Consider the following 21,076-nt stretch of genomic DNA (forward strand, 5'->3'; position numbering starts at 1 on the left):
CAGATTTTAGAGAGGATTTACGATAGATTGAACAAAATTACTTAGGATTTTTTTTCAATTTTTCTTGTTTGTCAATTAAGGTAGATTAAAAAATAATACAAACGATTCTTTTAAATTTTTGAACTTAATTATAGTAGTTGTACGAAAATTGTAGAAGGTTGTTTCAAATCTTTGAAGTCAATCACTATAAATTCAAGAACATTATCGAAGATTCTTTCATATTTTGAAGATCATTTTCGATAGATTAATCAAAATTATACAAGATTTGTTCAAATTTTGTAGGTCAATTAGGGTAGATTTAGAAAAATCACAAGATTTTTTTTAGTTGTTAGGGGTAAATTCAGTTAGATTTAAGAAAATCATACTCTTTTTAGGTTTTGGAGGTCCATTACAATAAAATTAAAAAATGATAGTTGATTTTTTCAAATCTTTCGAATAAGTTACAATAGATTAAACAAAATTACAGAAGGTTCTTTCAAATTTTGGGGGTCAATTACCGTATATTTACGTAAGTTATAAAAGATTTTTTAATATTAACCAGGTCAATCACGAGAAATTTAAGAACATTATAGAAGATTCCTTCAGATTTGACATATTGTTTTCGATAGATGAAGATTTTTTTCAAATATTTCATGTCAATTACGGTAGATAAAAAGAACATTATAGAAGATTATTTCATATTTTGAAGATCATTTTCGATCGATTAATCAAAATTATACAAGATTTGTTCAAATTTTGTAGGTCAATTAGGGTAGATTTAGAAAAATCACAAGATTTTTTTTAGATTTTGCAGGTCAATTTAGATAGTTTTAAGAAAATCACAGAATATTTTTTGTTCAGGTTTTGGAAATTAATTTCGATAAATTTAAGAAAACTATATAAAATTTTTTCTAATTTTGGAAGTGAAATGCTGTAGATTTACGAAAATTACAGGAAATCCTCTCAAATTTTTGTAGATTAATCACGATAAATTTAACAAAATTATAGAAGATTTTTTCAGATTTTGGAGATCATTCACAACATATTATTTGTAGTTCAATTAAGGTAGATTGAAGAAAATCAAAAAAGATTGTTGTTACATTGTGTAGGTCAATTGCAATAAATCCGAGAAACTGAAAGAAGATTTTTGTAATCTTTGAAGTCGGTTAAGATTCATTTACGAAAAATACATAAGATTCTTTCAAATTTTTTAGGTCAATCACGATAAATTTAATATAACAGAAGATTTTTAAGACCTTTAAAATCAATTGCGATAAATTAAAAAATTATATAAAAGATTCTTTAACATTTTGGAGGTCAATTACGGTAGATTTACGAACTTTATAGAAGAATATTTCAATTTTTTTAGGGCAATCACGCTTAATTGAAGGACGTTATAGAAGATTCTTTCAAATTTTGAAGATCATTCGCGATATATTAAACAAAATTACAGAAGATTCTTTCAAATTTTGGAGGTCAATTACGGTGAATTTAAGAAAATTAAGATAAGTTAAAAAATATCACAGAAGATTCTCTTAAATTTTAGAATAAACGACGGTAGATAGAGGAAAATTGCAGAAGATTCTTTTAGAGTCTGAAGATGGTTTGCGGATTGATTTTTGTTTTAAATTTTCAAAATTACGGTAGATTAAAAAACATACAAAAGTTTTTTTAGATTTTATAGATCGATTGTAATAAATTTAAAAATATTATAGAAGATTTTTTAAGATTTTGGAGATCATTTACGAAAAATTACAAATTATTACAGAAAATTCTCTGAAATTTTGCAGCTCAATTAGGGTAAATTTAAAAAAAAAATACCGAAGATTCTTTCAAATTTTTGAGGACACTTACTCTAAATTTAAGAACTTTATAGAAGATTCTTTCGAATTTTTGAAGTCAATTATATAGATTGAAAAAGATATAAAAGAATCTTTTAAATTTTCGAGGTCAATTATGATAAATTTAAGAATATTACAGAACATTTTTTCAGATTTTGGAGGTCAATCAAGGTAAACACCCAAGTAATCTTGAAGTCAATTTACTTGCTTTTTATCCAATTTAAATTAATTCAAATTTCATTGAAACTGTGAAACGCTTTAAAAAATGTTCTTTATCATTACAATATTGGTTTGAATTAACCTATTTTGTCACCACTTATTCGAAGTATAACAAACTTTCACGATTATTCGAACACAAATAATACGATCAGTAATTTCGGCAATCGCCAACTAGAAAATTAGAAAAATTATTCAGTAAAATCACTAAAGACCTCATACAAATGTCAAAAACATCAATTAAAAATGGTATTTCTTGTTGAAAGTTCATTGAGAATTTTAAAATATCATCTGATATCATTTTGGTTTTCTTTAACATAATAGTCATGTTTCCGAACATTCCTCATGAAAGAGTTGAAATCGACATAAAAAAATTATGGGATTTGAATAAATTTTATACCAAAAGTCCTAAAAACGATTTCTTGACGCTATCAAATATGTATTTCATTCGGTATATTTTAAATATAATAATGACGTACCCAAGATTACAATTCACTTTCGAAACTGAAAGGAGATTAAATTTTCTAGATATGAATTTAATCAAAGCTGATGAAGGATATCACAGATTGGCACAGAACAACAATTTGTTTAAAATAGCACTTAGTTTTGTCTTTAAATATTTTATTCGAAATGCAATACGAGTCATACAAAAATTGATAAATAGAGCTCTTACATTCCCACATCAAGTTTTGCATGAAAAAATTATTGAATTGTCCAAGCAAGTTCTTTTCCTCGACCATTGCCCATTTAATTCTGTTGGAAAACATCTGCATCATAGAATAAATAATATTAAAAGCAACAATGATAATCAGAACAAAATTAATGTTGAAGATTATAATATATTTAATACGATTGCGCCTTTATTTTAGAAAAATGTCGAAGATGTAGAAATCAATGTTGGAAAAATTAAGTATGTACAGAGTTTTGTTCAAGAGTGATATGATTGTTAAATTGTTAAAGGATATGTATGAAAAGCTAGACAAAGTATGTGTTATTTACAAATTTAAATGCATAAAAATCGAGCATCTTCTAATTAAATTCTTATCTGATCAACATCAATGAACATCATCTAATTATACAATATGGTTGGAAGAGGATACAGCAATGAAATAAACTATACAGATCGGTTCTTTCAAAGGATTGGAAATAGAGAAATTGTCAATAGTCTAAGAGAAAGGGGTATGGACCAATACACCTGCAAAATCCAACGTCTTCTGATTAAATTCTTACTTCATCAAAATCAAATAACATTAGCTAATCACACAAGACGGTTCGAAGAAAATACAACAATGGAACAACCAAACTTAACAAATGGGTTCTTTCAAAGGATTGGAAATAGAGAAATTCACAATAGGCTATGAGAATGGAGCATGAACCAGTGTACCAACACAATAAACATCTTCTAATTAAATTCTTACTCGACGAACACCAATTGTCATCAGATAATTATACAACACGGTTGGAAGAAGATACAAAAATGGTACGAACAAACTATAAAGATGTGTTCTTTGAATGAATTGAAAATTTTAAAAATTGTTAAGAGAATAGAGTAAGAACCATTATTCCAAAACCAACATCTTTTAATTAAATTCTTGCCTGTTCAATTAACATCAGCTTATCATACATAGTTGGAGGAAGATATCAAAATGGAACAAACACGCTATACAGATGGATTCTTTCAAAGGATTCAACATAGAGAAATTTTTAGCAGTCTAAGAGAATGGAGTATGAACCAATATTCCTACAAAATCGAACATCTTCTAATTAAATTCTTACCTGGTCAACATCAATTATCATCAGCTAATCATACAACACGGTTGAAAGAAGATACAATAATGGAACAAACAAACTATACAAATGGGTTCTTTTAAAGGATTGGAAATAGAGAAAATATTAACAGTCTAAGAGTATAAAGAATGAACGAATGTACCTATAAAATTAAACTTCTAAGTTATTACCTGGTCAACATCAATTAACATGAGCTAATCATACAACATGCTTAGAAGAAGATTCAACAATGAAATAAACCATGCAGATGGGTTCTTTCAAAAAATTGGAAATTGTCCATGGTCAAGAGAATGGAGTATACCATTGGAAATAGTGAGCCAGTATACCAACAAAATATAAAATCAAATTAAATTCTTGCCTGGTCAACATCAATTAACAACAACTAATTAAATGCATCAAGTGAGACGAAGTTTTTCTAGGCCAGACACGTAGGTGACTTAGACTAAGGAGAGATGAACATCAGGATAACTTTTACCGAATTCCTAGATATCAGTCCTTTCAAAACATAAAATAACAAGTCATGATTTTAATTTAGTTGATATTAGATCCTTTATCATAAGAGAAATAAAAAAAGAGAATTCACAGAGGTGTTATTTATAAAGAGAGAAGATAACAAAGCTATTCATTTAAAAAAGGTTCTGTGGTTATAACAAAGTTTGGGGTATGGTTATTGATTAGATAAATTAATTTATGTTTCTTGCTATTATAAATAATTTGTATATGCAAATCAATTCTCACCAATGAATTAGAGAATCAAACCAAATAACCTTTTGTATAAATGACTATGGTTTTTATTTTCAGATATTCTGTTAATTTTAATTAGCATAAGTTTATATTATTCATACCGGTAGTTTCCTACAAATAATCCTTAATGAGGTCTAAATTGTCTTCGAAGCATGTTGCTCCCTAGTAGCATAAACATGTTGAGGAATAAAAAAAGTGTGAGAGGTTGGTTCTGATTAACTCTTTCCTTTTTCTCAATTACCTGTCATTCGAAAGCCTATTATTCTTCTCTGATATTGTTTTTTATTTTTCAAAATCAGTAATTTCAAACACAATATACCTAATCTAGTAGTGAAAAAATGCAGTTTTAGATTCTTAACCTCTAGACTGCTTTTGAAGTTAAATAATTAAATTTGTGCTTTTTTTGCTTTTAGGTGGCTGCTGACGAATCGAAAACCATCATCAATGTAGACCTTTATTACGAGTCATTATGTCCAGACAGTATGAATTTTGTACGGACACAACTCGTCCCGGCCTATCCAGATCTTAAAAATCATCTCTCGATCTCCTACATTCCTTATGGAAAAGCCTCGGTTCGTTTTTTAAATCTAACACTTATTATCCAAATATTTTAGTTCTAGATTCTGATAATAATGCATGAAGATTAATAATCTATTTAAAGAAATGGTTGCATTGAAAAATAACACAAACTAGTTGCACAGTCACGTTTGAACAATATTTTCACACGAGGAGACTAAAGTTTCAATCGTTTGTTCAAAGAATAAATTAAATTCGAAACTTAAATTTATGCGAGCGGTTATTGGCTTAGCCTCGTTAACGAGAATCGATAAAGCAAACATGATAATGTGAATCAGGTTTCGTTTCATCGATTCGTTGCTTCGTTTTGTTCTTGCAAATTAAATAATTTATTCTTAAGATTTTTTACTACTGAATACCGGTTTGCATCTAAGAAGGTTTGATTTTTCTTCTCTATATATTTTAATTAAACTAAGAAACTATTGAAAATTGAAAAAAAAACAATTGAATGTTGGACGTTGAATTTTAATGAATGTAACTGAAATTTGAAAATCTGATTGGAAAAATGAAATGATCAGCACTCGAAAGCCGATACAACTGGTCCCTGGGAATTTGTTTGTCAACATGGACCAGCCGAATGCAGAGGAAATAGGGCTCAGGCTTGCGGCATTCATGAAATCGCAACTTCAGTAAAACCTGAGGAACAACAGCAACGATTGGTTGATCTTGTAGGATGCGTTATGACTGCAAATAATCCTGCATCCGCTGTCACTCTAGTATGTAATCACAAAGAGCAAACTACAAATATCAAATTTATTATTAATAATATTGTTTTTAAATTTATTGATATTCTTTCGATGAGAATAAGAGTATGCAGGTTTGCTACAAGAGCTGGGTACCTTTAAAAGTCATTAAATTTGAAAAAAGTTCTGAAAAACCTGGAATTTAAGAAATGACTGGATTCTCTTCATTCGCACCTGCCGTAGATTCACTTAACTTCGGGCACACCATTTTTTTTTACTTGTAGATAATTAAATAGTATAAAAGCAATTGTAACGATTAAGTCCGAAGTTGAATTTCAAATAACTATTTCTTTTTTAAGTTTATTTGCTTATTTGTTTTTAGGGTTATATAAATATAACTTTTAGATGATTTCTTTAGAAAAATCAAAACGATTTTTGAAGATGTCAGATGTGTAAAATGAAAATTTCAACCAAATATTTAAATTTGAATAAATATTTCAACTAAAAAAGATTTTATTAAAAAAAAAAAAAAATGAAAAACAGTTGAACTAATTAAACGAGGAAAAATTTGCAACAAAATAGTAAAATTCACAACCAAAATAGATTAATTTTCAACTAGTTGCATTGTGAACCAAAAAAGATAAAAAATGTTATCAAAAGAGAAGAATTTTCTAAAAAATACTTACATTTTTAACCCGAAAATATGAAGTATCATCAAAAAAGTTAACTTTCAAAACAATAGTTGAATTTTTAACCGAGCAGATCATTAGAAATTTTCCTATGAATATTAAGAAGGAAGTGATAATCTTAAAACCTTTCGAAATCCATCAAAAGCTTCCAAACTTTTTGTTTTGAATCTTTTTAAATTTTTATTATGGGAATTTGAAAATTCTAAATATCTTTAAAAATAATTTTAGTTTTTTTTCAAAAATGTTTGAAAAATATTTTAAAGTTTAAAAAATTGCTCTAAAATCTTCCACATTTTCGTTTTTTGAATTTTTTATACATTTTTTGAAATCTTTTAGAATATATTATTATAAAATTTTCTGAAAAAATTAACTTTTCAAAAGAAAAAAAATTATTTTGAAATTTTGCCAGAAATTGAATCCTTTTAAATTTCTCAATAAGCCTCCAATTTTGTTTGATCGAAATCTTTTTGAAATTAAATTTGTTTTAAAATTGCTTGAAATCATACAATTTTAAATTATATTTTAACTGTTTTCAATAATTCTAAATATGTTTTAAATTATTTGAATTTTCTCTAAAATTTTTGAAAATTTAAAAGAAAACATTTGTAATTTTGCCAGGAATTTTACAAAAAAATGTATTATTATGAATGATCTAAAAATTCTTAAAAACATTCTAATTTTTTCGATGAAAATATTTATAAAACTATATTTTGTTTCAAATTTTTTAAATTTATTTGAAAGTTTCCTAAAACGTTTGAAAAATCTTCTAAACTTAAGAAAATTGACTTTAAATATTCCAGATTTTTTTCTAGCTCTTCTTTATCTTTTAAAAGTTTTTAAAATTTTCTTGAAAGAAAAGTTTTTTTAAAAAAATCTTTTGAAAATTTACCAGAAAGATTTCTCTTGGAACCATTCGAAATTCTTGAAAAGTTGAAGATTCATCATTTTGGTTGAACATTCATCTCTTTGTTAGAAAATTCGATTTTTTGTGGAAAACTAATTTTTTTTTACCTAAAAATGTAAAAATGCAAAAATTCTATTTGTTGAAGTTTTGTCATTTTTGGGTGAAAACTAATTTTTTATCTCCAAACTTGAATATAAATAAAATAAATAACAATTTAATTATTTTGATACTCATCTTTATAGTCGAAAATTCGTATATTTTTCTTGAAAATTCAAGTCAAAATTAATTTTTCTTGTTTAGATTTCGTCTTTTTGAGTAGAAAATTGATCTCTTCTGGAAGAAAATGAATCTTTCTTTAAATTACAAAACAAGTCTCTTTTTATTCTATATTGTTTTTTTTTTGCTAGTAATTTTTATCCTTTTTTCACGAACTTTTTTCCAACATTTATACAGTGTGCCCAGCAAATTGGCCTCACAGAGGAATCAAAAAATCGTATTGTTGCCTGTGAAAGACACCCTCTTGGAAATGAATTATTGGCATCTCATGGTGATAAAACCAAAGCTCTCGAGCCAAAACTGTCATATGTCCCAACCATTGTTATTGATGGGGTGAGTAAATAATTCCTTCCTATGACTAAAAAAATATTCCACTCTTGAAAGTGAAGGAAAAACTAGAAAAAATTGCTCCTCATTGAAAAATGTTTAATCTTTGAAATCGATTGATATTTAGAGAATTTTAATGAAATATAATACATTTTTCTACCTATTATTCATCCGCCATTTATTTGTAAATTTTTCAAGCGACTTTTTAAAAAACCACTCATAGAAAATTTAATTCCAAGTTTTGAAAATTAAGACGAGAAAGTATTTGTGATTTGTTAAGTAAATCTGTAAGCAGATTCTTTAAGTGGCACCTTAGAGATTTTCCTTTCACTTAAAGTGAGTGTCTCTTATGCAAGTTTATTTTTCTCAAAGTGCTTGTTTTAAGTCTCTGATGAACATATTTAAAATTATAAATTAAAGCTCTTTGATTTAATCATTTGTTTCCAACTTCCTAATTTGGTGACACTTTATTTGAGAAACTCAAAATTGTAATCATTTAATTTTACAAAATCTAATTTGAGACTTTTGGTATAAAAAGAAGGAAATTTAGAAATATCTAAAATCACAATCCTTGAAACTTTTCATCAGAAGTTAAGAGCTATAAATTTAAAAGGAGGCAACAAACTCGAACGAAATTCAAATTAGGCTTCGAAAATTTCAAAAAGTTTCGAAATTTAAATCTACATAAGGTGTTTCCAAAGGTCGGTGTCCTCATTAAAAAAGACTCTTCTCCATTTTTTTAGGTATATTCCAAGGAGAATCAGTCTGCGTCGTTGACTAATTTTCGTAAATTGATTTGCACACTTATCCCAATCAGTGAGAGACCCGCTATTTGCGAGGTCGCCTACTAACCAATTAAAAAAAAAGGAGATGCGAGGTCGCACCGGAGGACTGAATAAGGTGAACTGAGTCAATAATTCTTCATAAATCTTTAATTTTTATTCATAAATTCATATTCGTATTTGTATTTATAATTATAATTTTATAAATTTATATTCAATTATTACATCTCTATGTACAAAAATATAGTCATTTTTGACTTATGTACCTCAATATTTAATATCAATATTAATAACAATATCACTAACAAAATAAAAATGTCTTCGTATAAAAAGAGATCACGCTGAAAGAGCTTCGAATTTAAATTTTTGGACAATTCAAAATACAAACTACCCGATGAATATCGATTCTTCGAAATTTGTCAATGCCAAAAAGTGTTGTTCCATGTCTGACCCGAGCCCCTGAAGGTCATCGTAATCTGAAAAACAAAATTTTCAATTATTAAATTTTCATAAATAAAGTAAAATCTAATACATTTTTTCACTAGACTAATATTTATCCCACATTTTTTTAATAATTTTCAAGCTTTCATTCCCCAGAATTTCTGAGGAATTTCTGATTTAGGGGTTTGTTATCAAATAACATTTTTGGATTAGCCTACTATTCATTCAATTTTTAAGTTTCGAAACCCCCGAATTTGTGAAATTTTCTAAAAAATAAACACGAATTTTTCAATTTTGAAATCAATTGATATTTATAGGATTCCAATTAAGTATAATACATTTGTGCACTAGTTCACTATTCATCAGACATTTAAAAAAAATGTAAGCCGTCATTCCGCAGGATTTTTTTTTGACCGAGATTTTTACAAATTTGTAGAAGAAAAACCTGTTCACGTTAGATTTCAACATTTTATAAATAATTAGTGGAATTGTTATGTTTTTCAATTATGCTATTATTTATCTTACGATGCGTAATTCCAAATTTTTTTACTTTAAACATCTTCAGTTTAAAATTCTTATTCCTAAGCTTACATTTTCAATTTAAAGAATTTTAAATGCTTTCTTAAAGACTTGAACAAATAAAAAATAAAAGCCTTTGATGTTGAAAATTTTGGATAAAAAACATTTTCATTTAATAAATAAATTTTTTTAAATTTGTCTGTATGTACTTGAAGTAATAAGAAGTGAACAAAACGATTTTAAACCAGTTAAAAATTTAAGAATTTTCTTATTTTAACGTTAAAACTTAAACGGTTTCAATTTGAAAGCCTTAGTCATTAAACAAATGTGAATGTGTAAATGAAAGTTTATAAACTATTTTCTACTTAAAAATAACTTCATCATAATGCATTCCTAATTAAAGGATTTTATTAAATTAAAAATATTGTTTCAGTCTAAAATATTCCATTTTTAACCCATTCAACTTGACACTTTTAATTTAAAAAAAGAATAATTATTAAATATTTAGCAATATTTGAATTTTTATTTAAGACAAGTAAATTGAAACCAAATATTTAATAGAAAACCTGGAATCGATAAATTTCGAAGAGCCTTTAAACTTTGAACGTTACAATTTTAATTGTTGTATTTGAAAAATGCTTCATTTGTAAATGAAAAATTTTTATTTTGACGTATAATTTACAAATGAAAATTTGTAGAAAAAAATTGAATAATTTTAAGATATATTTAGGAGTTTTAAAAAGATTGAAAATTATGAAGTAAATTTTAGAAAGTTTTCTTAAAATCTTCTAGAATATTTTTTTAAATCTTTGAAAAACTTTTTAAGTATTCTCTTAAAATAATTTTTCAAAATGAAAAGTTATTTTTAACTTTTCTAGGAATCTTAAGAAAATATTTTTATTCCTTTGAAGCCTTTCACAATTCTTGAAAAAAATCTAATTTTTTTTTTTTAAATCAGCGAAAATATACATTTTGATTTATATTAGGCTATAATTTCAAGTTTTACATTAAGTTTCAATCTTTTCAAAACTTCTACATTTCTCTTAAAATTACTAAAATTATGCCTACAAATAATAAATGTTCAACTGTTATTTATACATCCAAATTGTGAAGAAATGTTCTAAAATTTGCAGGATTTTCTGAAAATTGTAGAAAAAAAATCAGTTAATTTTGACAGATATTTAGAAGTTCTGAAAAAATTTCCAAAATAATTGCTCAAGATTTTAAAATAAAATTTTGAAGTTTCCCAAGAATGTTTAAACTATTTAAAAAGAAAATAATTTAGTTTCTAATTCAAGAAGTGTTCAGTTAAAAAATTTTCAATTTTTTAATATTTGATATTTCTAGCTTAAAATTCCTTAAAATTATATAATTTTGAGAATCTTAAAGTTCATTGATTGATTTTTTAATATAGAGCATTGAAAAAGATAACGTGAATTTATATTTTTTCATATTGAAAAATGTTAGTACCTTCAATTTTATACACGTAAATTATCGAGCACTTGAACACAAAAATTTTTAAATTAAAAACCTTTAAATTTCAATTTTATATAAACAAAACAATGAAGATTCATTTTTCAATTTTTAAATGTATTGATATTTAGAGGATTGTAATAAAATGTAGAACATTCATCTACTAGCCTAGTTTTCATTCCAAATTTTGTTTTCTTCAAATTTTCATTTGACATTTTTTAAAATTATAAGCCATCATTCCCCAGATTTTTTAAGTTGCTGAAAATACATGCTTTTTAAAATTTAGAAATAATTTGTTGTTTATAAAATATAATAATACATTTTTTACTAGACTACTATTCAGTTGACATTTTTAAAAATTTTCAAGCTGTCAATCTCCAGAATTAGTGAGAAAAAAACATTAATTTGTTCATTTTAAAATTAATTGACATTTAGAGCTTTGTTATAAAATATAAAACAGTTTTATGCTATTCATTGGGCTTTTCTTTAAATTTGTATCCGTCATTCCCTACATATTTTATGTTGCTAAAAAAACATGCTTTTAAAAATTTTGAAATAATTTGATATTTAGATGGTTGTTATAAAATATAGTACATGTTTGTACTAGTGTACTATTGATTCGAAATTTTCTATTTAATTTTCAAGCCGCCATTCTCAAAAATTTGTCAGGTTTAAAAAAAAAAGCTGTATTTTTTAATTTTGAAATCGATTAATATTTAGGGAATTATGATAAAATAGTATACATTTTTGCACAACCCTACTATTCATAGCAAAATTGTTTTTGTGAATGAATTTTCAAGCTCTCAGCTCCGAATTCGTAAGGTTAAAAAAATAAATAAATAAACGTGTTTTCTTTATTTTGAATTCAATTGATATTTATAAGGTTTTTCAAAGAACATAAATTTTAACACTCTTCAACTTTTCTTATGCTCTTTAGCAATACGGAAAAAATAATCCACAAGCATAAGAAGCCACATTTGTTTAAACAATTTATTATTATCTTTTTTCATAATTAACCTAGAAAAACGAGTTTTTTTTACATTCTTTAACATATTTCTTCGACTCTATTTATGCTGAAATAATAATCAATATACATCAACAAGAATCCTTCTTTAAACTGTGATTTATTTTGAACTATATTTTTAGAAAATACATTTAAAACTTGACGGTCTTTGAGCAACTCATAAATATCAATTGATTTGTAAATGAAAAAGTGTTCATTTTTGTGTGAACCTCTTCAATCTGAAAGGTGTGACGTTGAAAATAAAAAATAAAAAATGAAAATCTTTATTTATTTTTTATAAATTTTGAATAAAGTAATAAAAAATCAAAACTCTCAACAGTGATTTGCAATAAATAAGTTGAAAAAGTATGGAAATTATTTATTGCACTGTAATTTATCTAATAAATTACATAAAGATGTCAACAATTGGTCCTCTTATACCAGGGGATAGTTGTTTTCTTAAAATTATAAAATTCGGGTTTCGACTTTTAGAAGATGTACATTTTTGACAAAACTGTAGTTTGCAAATGGTCACCCTAGTATGTAGTAAAGAAAACAATTCTAAGCCTAAATTGACACGTTTTCTAGAAAAATTATCTAAGTCGATTTAGGTTTTGGCAAAAAATTGCCAAAAAAACTTTTTGAAAAGTCCTTTTGCAAACCAAAAATGATATGGTGCGGTTTTTAAAATGTTTGCACAAGCTACAACATGTATGTATCTATTTGTAAAAACACATTTTGAAAAGTTGCTTGGGCAATTTCCTGCGAAAATCTAAGTCGGTTTAGGTGATTTCTCTAGAGAACAGCTCAATTATAATTTGCAATAAATAATGAAAAGGTTGTTACAGAAGATGATTGCGGAATGTTGAAAACATCTGGATTGTGGACAAGTGGAGGCTCGACAGAAGAGAAACGGGGACGGGGTTGAAAGAGAGAGCGCCGAAATAATTTCAAGTTACCATAAATAAACGAAAACTTTCCAAGACTTTTTCTTTTTTTTAATTGATTGTCGGTGGTGTAAAGTGTGTAAAAATGGATCGGGTACGTGCGATGCACGTGTCACTTGCGACGTGCGTGCATGGCACGAGCAAGCGAAAAAAAGCCAGAATATTATTTTAAGACTCGGTGTGGGGTAGATGGTAGAAGATAGAAGAATAAAGCAGCCAACCTCCTCTGAGATTCATAATGGAGGACCAAAAGCGTGTGACAGAGACAAGATGTCTTTCTTTTACAGTTACAATTTTAAATTTAGATGAGAAATGGATATTTCATGTATACACATTGCACTTGCGGGGCCAGATTTTACGAAACCTCTTCGGACTTATTGCATCTACAAAGTTCAAATCATTCCAGAATCCAGCTTTCGCATTCTTCATTAATTACGTAATTTTCAAGGCACGATTGTGTCAACGCGAGTGCAAATATCAAGTGTAAACTTAATTGCTGATCACCAGAAAACAAAAATTAGGTTAAAAACATAGAAACAACACTTTTTTTTGGTTTAGTTTGACAATGATCAACATTGAAGATTGCTGAAGTTCAAAATGAGTTTGCAAGAAAATGTGCTGATACAAATTTGAAACCCTACTTTTTTTGTATCCGCACTGATAATAATTTGAGTTTGGGAAAATTAGGACGTATTGAATACGCATTTTTCAATTTTAAAATCGATTGATATTTAGGGAATTCTAATAAATGTTTGTGCTAGTCTCCTATTCATTAATTTTTTTTTAATTTGGAAGCTCTCACTCTCCAGATTCGTGGGATTCCTAAAAAAGCATGCCTTTTTAATTTTTGAAATCAACTGATATTTAGGAAATTGTAATAAAATATGAATTTTTCTTTATTGTGTCATGTCCAAGACACAATTATGTGAACGCGAGTGCAACTATAAATAGAAACATCCATTGTTTTTTTTTTCATTTTGGCACTGATAAAAAGCGCAGATTGCTGAGGTTAAAAATGTGTTTAAAATCAAATGAGCCGATAAAAAATTGAACACTTAGTTTTTTCTGTTTCCATACTAATAATAATTTTAGTTTCGGAAAATTAGGACACATGGAACACGCATTCTTCAATTTTGAAATAGATTGATAATTAATTGATAGGGTTCTAATAAAATATAATTTATTTTCGCACTATCATACCATTCATATGATATTTCTATATGAATTTTCAAGCTTTTGCCCCTCCAGATTTGTGAGGTCCGCTAAAAAAATGAACATGCATTTTTTCATTTTTAAATTCAGCGGTTGCTGCCATTCCCCAGGATTTAGGGGGCTTCGAAAAAAAAATGCATGAGCGTTTTTTAGGTTTGAAATAGATTGATATTTAGGAGATTATAATAAATATAATAAATTTTTCTTCATTAATTCTTTTATGTTCAAGGCACGATTATGTTTTTTTGGATTGATGAACAGCGAAAATTACTGAAGTCCATAATGAGTGTGTAAAAAAATGAAATGATATCAAATTAAAAACCTATATAAAATTGAAAACCTATTTTTCCTGTAGCCACACTAATAATAATTTTAATTTGGGAAAATTAGAATATATTGAATACTCATTTATTAATTTTGAAATCTATCGATATTTAGGGGATTCTGATACAATATAATACATTTTTATTCGTGCCATGTCCAAAGCACGATTGTGTGAACGGAAGTGAAATTATCAAATGTAAACTTAATTGCTCATCACCAAAGACAAAAAAATTTCGTAAGAAAATAGAAACATCGATTGTTTTTTTTTGTATTGCAATTATCAACAGCGAAGATTGCTTGTAAGAAAATGAACTGATGTAAAATTGAAAACCTAGTTTTTCTCTGTCTACACTAATAATAATTTTGAAATCGACTGACATTTAGGGGATTTTAATAAAATATAATACATTCTTGCACTAGCATACCATTCATAAGTAAATAAAAAAAAAATTTTTGAAGCTCTCAACCTCTAGATTTGTGAGGTTCCCTAAAAAAATTAACACGCATTTTTATCATAATGAGCAGGAAATTTTTTATTTTGAAATCAATTGATATCCAGGAGGTCACTATAAAATATAATACATTTTTGTACTCTATTTGACTTTTTTGAAATTTTCAAACCGTCATTCAACAGCGAATATTGCTGAAGATTAAAATGAGTTTGTAAGAAAATGAGCCAATAACAAATTTAAAAACCTAGTTTTTTCTGTGTCCACATTGATAATAATTTTAGTTCGGGAAAATTAGGGTATGTTGAACTTTTAATTTTAGATAGAAAGTTATTCAACTTATATTTTCCTGAACTTAAAATTAGGTGCAGAACCAATTTGAAAATTTAAAATAAATATTAGGATGGTCCACAAAATGCTTCATTCTTTTTCTCACAAATAGTACCCTTAAATATTGTTCCTTCTGTATAAAAATGAACCATGATGACATCACAAGAGTTTTGACAGAATTTAAGAAAAGTATTTATTAATTTTTCTCTTTAATGCATAGACAGCGATTATTTAAATTCAATAAACATTTTATTGATAGAAACTAATTCGAGAGACACTTACATTTTTTTGCCTAAATTAGTAAAAATTAGGGATAAACATCTTTTTAGCTGTCTTTGAATCCAAATATTTCTTTTTTTCCAATCAGTTGAGTTTAAAAAAACTCTACTTGATTTAAAAAAAATGCGCAATAAAATGTTGTGTAACAAATACTTAGGTAACAAGTAATTCTGCAAGAACCAATTAGAGTTATCTTCAGAATGAAATGTCTGATAAGACAGAAGCATTTATTTTAAATCTTTCAAAATATTTTTAAATTTTATTATTTTTATACTTTATTTTCTAAGCAAAACTGTCTGCTTTCTATACCTGACCTGATAAAAACTAAAATAGGAAAATCAAACTATTGTTTTTCGAAGATTAAATATTTTTGGCAGAAAAGTCTACTATTATATTTTTGGTTAAAATATTTTATTGTCTAATAAAATATTAAGTTAATTTGTTGAAAATTTTAAAAAATAAGAAATTGTTAAATCATCCTTTTTTGTCGAAAATTCAATTATTTTTCTGAAAATTATTTGGGGAGAGGGGGTGAAAATTAAACTGTTTTGCGGAAAATTGGTATTATCGGTTTGAAAATTAATTTTTTTTTTTGGAATTGATCATTTCAGTTTAAAATTCATCTCTAATTAGAAATTTAACTCTTTTATTGAAAATTCGTTTCCTGTATGTCAAAAATTACTTTAACTAAAAAAAAACTATTCCATTTTTGTAGAAAATTCGTATATTTATTTAAAAAATTTTCATTTTGGATTGAAAATTAATGTTCTTGGACTTTCTGGGAAAAAATTTAACTCTTTTGTAGAAAATTTGTCTTTTTGGTTTAAACATTTCATTTAAATTTTCTTTCATGGCTGAGAAATCTTTCTTTGGTTGAAAATTTATGTTTTTTTCGTAAAAATTTCATATTTTTGGCTTAAAATAGGAACTGTTTGATTAACAAACAATCTGTTTTGTTTGTGATTCAACTATTTTGTTAAGAAGTGAACTAGTTTATAGATAATTCTGGTTCAAAATTCATCTTTTTGGTGGAAAATTCAACTACTTGACTGAAAGTTTAACTACTTCGGTAAAAAATTTTTTTTTTGAAAATTGAAATATTTTGTACAATCTTTGTTTTTCTGGTAAAATATGTTTGTAACTGTAATTTTAAGTATTTCATTTGCAGATGAAAATATATAATTTTTACAAGCAAATTATTCGAGCTGAAATTTTTTTTTAATATCATAAATTTCTTACTGAGAGTCCATTGGATGACTATTAATTTGCCAAAACTTTTTTTTTGTAATGGTTAAAAATGTGTATTTGTTAAATTCTCATCTAGAATTACTTGAACATAATATTTTTAACACTTGTTTTTTATTCAAAATTTGTTTTTTTTTCTTGAATTTTAAACGGTTGAAAATTGAAAAAATTGAATATAAAAAAAAGTGAATTTCGTATTAAAATCGAGTTTTCACAATGTTATGTTTATATAATTTGGCATGATAATTTATGAAAATTGACAATCGAATGTTTAGCAGTTAAAAATGGGAAATAAAATATTTCGACTATTAAATATATAACTCGTGAAAAATGAAGAAAATGTAATTTTTAACTGCTGAAAATTGAATTTTCCTCAAAGTTCAGTAGTTGAATATTAACTGTCAAAAAGTAAGTTATCAATTTTCAAAGGTTAAAAATTCAATTTTTCAGTAGTTGAAAAGTCAACTGACGAAAATGAATTTTTCTTCAATTTTTAAGTGTTGGAAATCAAGGATTTAATCAAAAAACATTTCAATCCATAAATATTTTTTCCTTTAAAACGTCGACTTTTTCGAAAACGAGTCATTATTAACAAATAATGTTGGTTTGTTGAAGAAAATTGAATGTTTGATTTTTTACAATTAAACTTTTGAAAATCAAAGAAAACATAAAATGGAATTTTCAGTACTAAAAAATCAATGTTCTGTTTTCTTCAGTTTTAAACGGATGAGAATTCAATTTTCTTGCATTTTAATATGCAGAAAATTGAATTTTTAAGTTTCTCTAATCTTCAAATGTTGCAAATTCAAAGACACCAAACTCTCGCTTTCAGTCAACTGCCGGGGGTTGCTTTCAAATGGCCTTGGACTGTTTTGGGAGGACAGAAACGTAAACATTGAGGGCCGCCTGACTCGTTTCCAATTGCAATATATATATATATATATAATGTCGCAACCGCTCTCGCCCTACTCCCCTTAGAAACTGCTTGAGCCAGCAGTTCTAGGAAGGCTGAGAACGGGGTGACTGAAAGCGAGAGTTTGGTGTATTGAAAGTTGAAGGAAAAATCATTTTTTCTTAGAAACAAGTGTTAAAAATGCTATATTAAATAACTTGACATAACTTTACATGATCATTTATGAGGTAAGAAAAAATTTCAAACAAAATAAAAAATGCTGGAAAAAAATAGATCTTTTCGAAAACGGATCTCCATTGTCAAATAATTTGTGGGCAAATTAATAGTCCAATCCAATGGACTCACAGTATTAAATTAATGAAAAAAGCATCCAAAGTCAAAAATTTGTATTTCTGGGTAGAAAGTTCAGCTGTTTATTTAAAATTGGTCTACTTTGTTCAAACTTTAATATTTTCTTTGTGAAAAGTCTCCTTGATTCCACAGAATAAAGTAATGATAAAATTTGTTGCAGGAAATTTTTCAGAGGGAAAAAGTTAATTTTTTTTGCAGCGAATCTCTTATCAGAAATCGATGTAAAGTTCATCTTCTGTTTTTTTTGTGTCCCCTTTTTTTTTTAGAGTATTTTGGTTTGTGAAGTCTTTTATCAAAAGAGTCGAAATTTTTGTTGTCCTTTGTAAGGGTGTGGGGGGGGGGGGTTAAAAAAATGTGTGCAGTCCAAAATTGGATAAACTTTATGTTCTGATATATGTAAAAGAATATTACCTGTAACATTATCGTTGTAAGCGTCCTCGTTTAGAAACCGTTTAACTGATTCGTAGGGAATGAATTCCTGTTGGCTGTCGTCGAAATTCATAGACAACTCCAAATCCACCTCATCAGTGAAATCCGAATTTTTTCGATTTCGGTAATTCCCATTGATATTCGAGTCCAACTGTTGATTGTGAAATCTCGCTTCCACGTTTGTTTCCGGATAGACTCTGGTTGATGTCTCTTTGCAAGATAATCCTGCGGAAGGTTTGCTGTTTGATGGGGAAGAATTTGAAAGTTGGGAGTTTTCCGTGTGGTTTTTCACGTGTTTCCGCAAACTTGAAGGGTCTGTGTATCGTTTCCCGCAACCGAGAACTTGGCAGGCGTAGGGTTTCTGGAAAAACAAGATGATGATCTCTTTCAGATAAGGTGTTTGGTATTATTTCTAACATTTTTTAGATGGTCTGAAGGTAGAATATGTAGAGATTCAAGTAGAATTTGAAAGGATTGTCTAAATTGCAAAGGACTAATTAGAAAGTTTATTAAGAATATATTTACCGTATCGTAATGAGTTCTCTGGTGTTTGGCACGATCACTGCTGTTACTGAAGGCTTTGGAACATCCTCGATGCTGACAAGCGTAGGGTCGTTCTCCAGTGTGAGATCTTTGGTGAATTTTTAAGTTTTCCAACCGAGAAAATGCCTTTGTGCATCCAGTAAACTGCAAATACAAAAATAAAATAAAACATTATTATTAAATTTGTAGTTAGAGATGGTCGTTTTCCGAGTTGGGAAAGGAGTAGCATGAGTAAAGATGGACATTTTTTTATGTTTAAAAAGGCGTGGCATGATATATGAGTATTAATGAACGTTTTCGAGTTGGGAAATGCGTGGCATGTTTATTTTAGGTGATATAAACAGTTTTTGAGTTGGAAAAGGCCTGGCATGATTAGTTAAAGCGAGATGGGTGTTTTTCCAGTCTTAACGAGCATCGTATGATTATCGATGGACGTATTCCATGTTGGAAAAGGCATCGCAGAATTAGAGAAGAGCCTTTTTTGAGTTCGAAAAGACGTCGCATAATTAGAGATGGACGTTTTTAAACTTCAAAAAAGCGTCATATGATTAGAAATAAGCGTTTTTTGAGTTGGAAAAGGCAAAAAATAAGTAAAAATGGATGTTATTTAAGTTGAAAAAGAAGGGGTTTAATATATAAGGATTGATGGGCGTTTTTCGAGCTGGAAAAGGCGTGGGGCGATTAAAGGTGGACAGTATTTGAGTTCGACAAGGCGTCGCATAATTATAGATGGACGATTGTCCATTTCAAAAAAACGCCACATGATTAGAAATGAACGGTTTTAGTTGGAAAAGGTATAACATGATTAAAGATGGGTTTTTTCGAGTTGGAAAAGGCCCAGGATGAGTAAAGATGGTTGTTTTTCAAGTTGAAAAAGGCGTGCCGCGATTAGAGGTGACTGTTTTTGAGTTCGATAAGGCGTCGCATAATTATAGATGGACGATTGTCGATTTCAAAAGAACATCACATGATTAGAAATAGACTTTTTTTTATTTGGAAAAGGCGTAACATGATTATAGATGGACATTTTTCGAATTGGAAAAGGGGCAAGATGAGTGAAGATAGTTGTTTTTTGAAATAAAAAAGGCGTGGCATAATATATGAGAATTGATGGGCGTTTTTCGAGTTGGAAAAGGCGTGGCACGATCAGAGGTGGGCGTTTTTTAAGGTCGAATAGGCGTCGCATGATTATAGATGGACGATTGTCGATTTCAAAAAGACGTCACTTGATTAGAAATAAGACGTGCTTATTTGAAAAAGGCGTAACATGATTAAGGATAGACTTTTTTGAGTTGGAAAAGTCGCAGGATGAGTAAAGATAGTTGTTTTTTTAAAAAAAAGGCGTGACATAATATATGAGAATTGATGGGCGTTTTTTGAGTTAGGAAAGACGTGGCACGATCAGAGGTGGGCGTTTTTCAAGGTCGAAAAGACGTCACATGATTATAGATGGACGATTGTCGATTTCAAAAAGACGTCACTTGATTAGAAATAAGACGTGCTTATTTGAAAAAGGCGTAACATGATTAAAGATAGACTTTTTTGAGTTGGAACAGGCGCAGGATGAGTAAAGATAGTTGTTTTTTTTTAAAAAAGGCGTGACATAATATATGAGAATTGATGGGCGTTTTTCAAGTTGGAAAAGGCGTGGCACGATCAGAGGTGGGCGTTTTTTAAGGTCGAAAAGGCGTCGCATGATTATAGATGGACAATTGTCGATTTCAAAAAGACGTCACTTGATTAGAAATAAGACGTGCTTATTTGAAAAAGGCGTAACATGATTAAAGATAGACTTTTTCGAATTGGAAAAGGG

At 27.7% G+C, this 21,076-nt stretch overlaps 2 protein-coding genes across 4 annotated transcripts in view; one reads left to right on the top strand and one right to left on the bottom strand.

Annotated features, from left to right (window-relative positions):
- LOC117174206 (gamma-interferon-inducible lysosomal thiol reductase-like) overlaps nucleotides 1-14,739 on the top strand; it is a 15,317-nt gene extending 578 nt beyond the window's left edge. Inside the window, exons 2-6 of one of the 2 annotated variants that reach the window (XM_033363070.1) lie at nucleotides 4,982-5,140; nucleotides 5,663-5,860; nucleotides 7,874-8,029; nucleotides 8,767-8,923; nucleotides 13,090-14,739. In XM_033363070.1, the coding sequence (XP_033218961.1) occupies nucleotides 4,982-5,140; nucleotides 5,663-5,860; nucleotides 7,874-8,029; nucleotides 8,767-8,874 (621 nt within the window). In that variant the 3' untranslated portion in view covers nucleotides 8,875-8,923; nucleotides 13,090-14,739. The remainder of the gene's footprint in view (nucleotides 1-4,981; nucleotides 5,141-5,662; nucleotides 5,861-7,873; nucleotides 8,030-8,766; nucleotides 8,924-13,089) is intronic. The other variant, XM_033363071.1, reaches the window with a different exon arrangement.
- The window catches only part of LOC117174204 (zinc finger protein GLI3-like), a 15,498-nt gene continuing 3,401 nt past the window's right edge, over nucleotides 8,980-21,076 (bottom strand). For both annotated transcript variants that reach the window (XM_033363068.1, XM_033363069.1), the window contains exons 4-6: nucleotides 19,246-19,407; nucleotides 18,703-19,081; nucleotides 8,980-9,281 (exon numbers count right to left, since the gene is read on the bottom strand). In XM_033363068.1, coding sequence (XP_033218959.1) covers nucleotides 9,193-9,281; nucleotides 18,703-19,081; nucleotides 19,246-19,407 — 630 coding nt within the window. In that variant the 3' untranslated portion in view covers nucleotides 8,980-9,192. The remainder of the gene's footprint in view (nucleotides 9,282-18,702; nucleotides 19,082-19,245; nucleotides 19,408-21,076) is intronic.

Source organism: Belonocnema kinseyi, chromosome 6, assembly GCF_010883055.1.
Source record: "Belonocnema kinseyi isolate 2016_QV_RU_SX_M_011 chromosome 6, B_treatae_v1, whole genome shotgun sequence".
Classification (NCBI taxonomy): Eukaryota; Metazoa; Arthropoda; class Insecta; order Hymenoptera; family Cynipidae; genus Belonocnema; species Belonocnema kinseyi.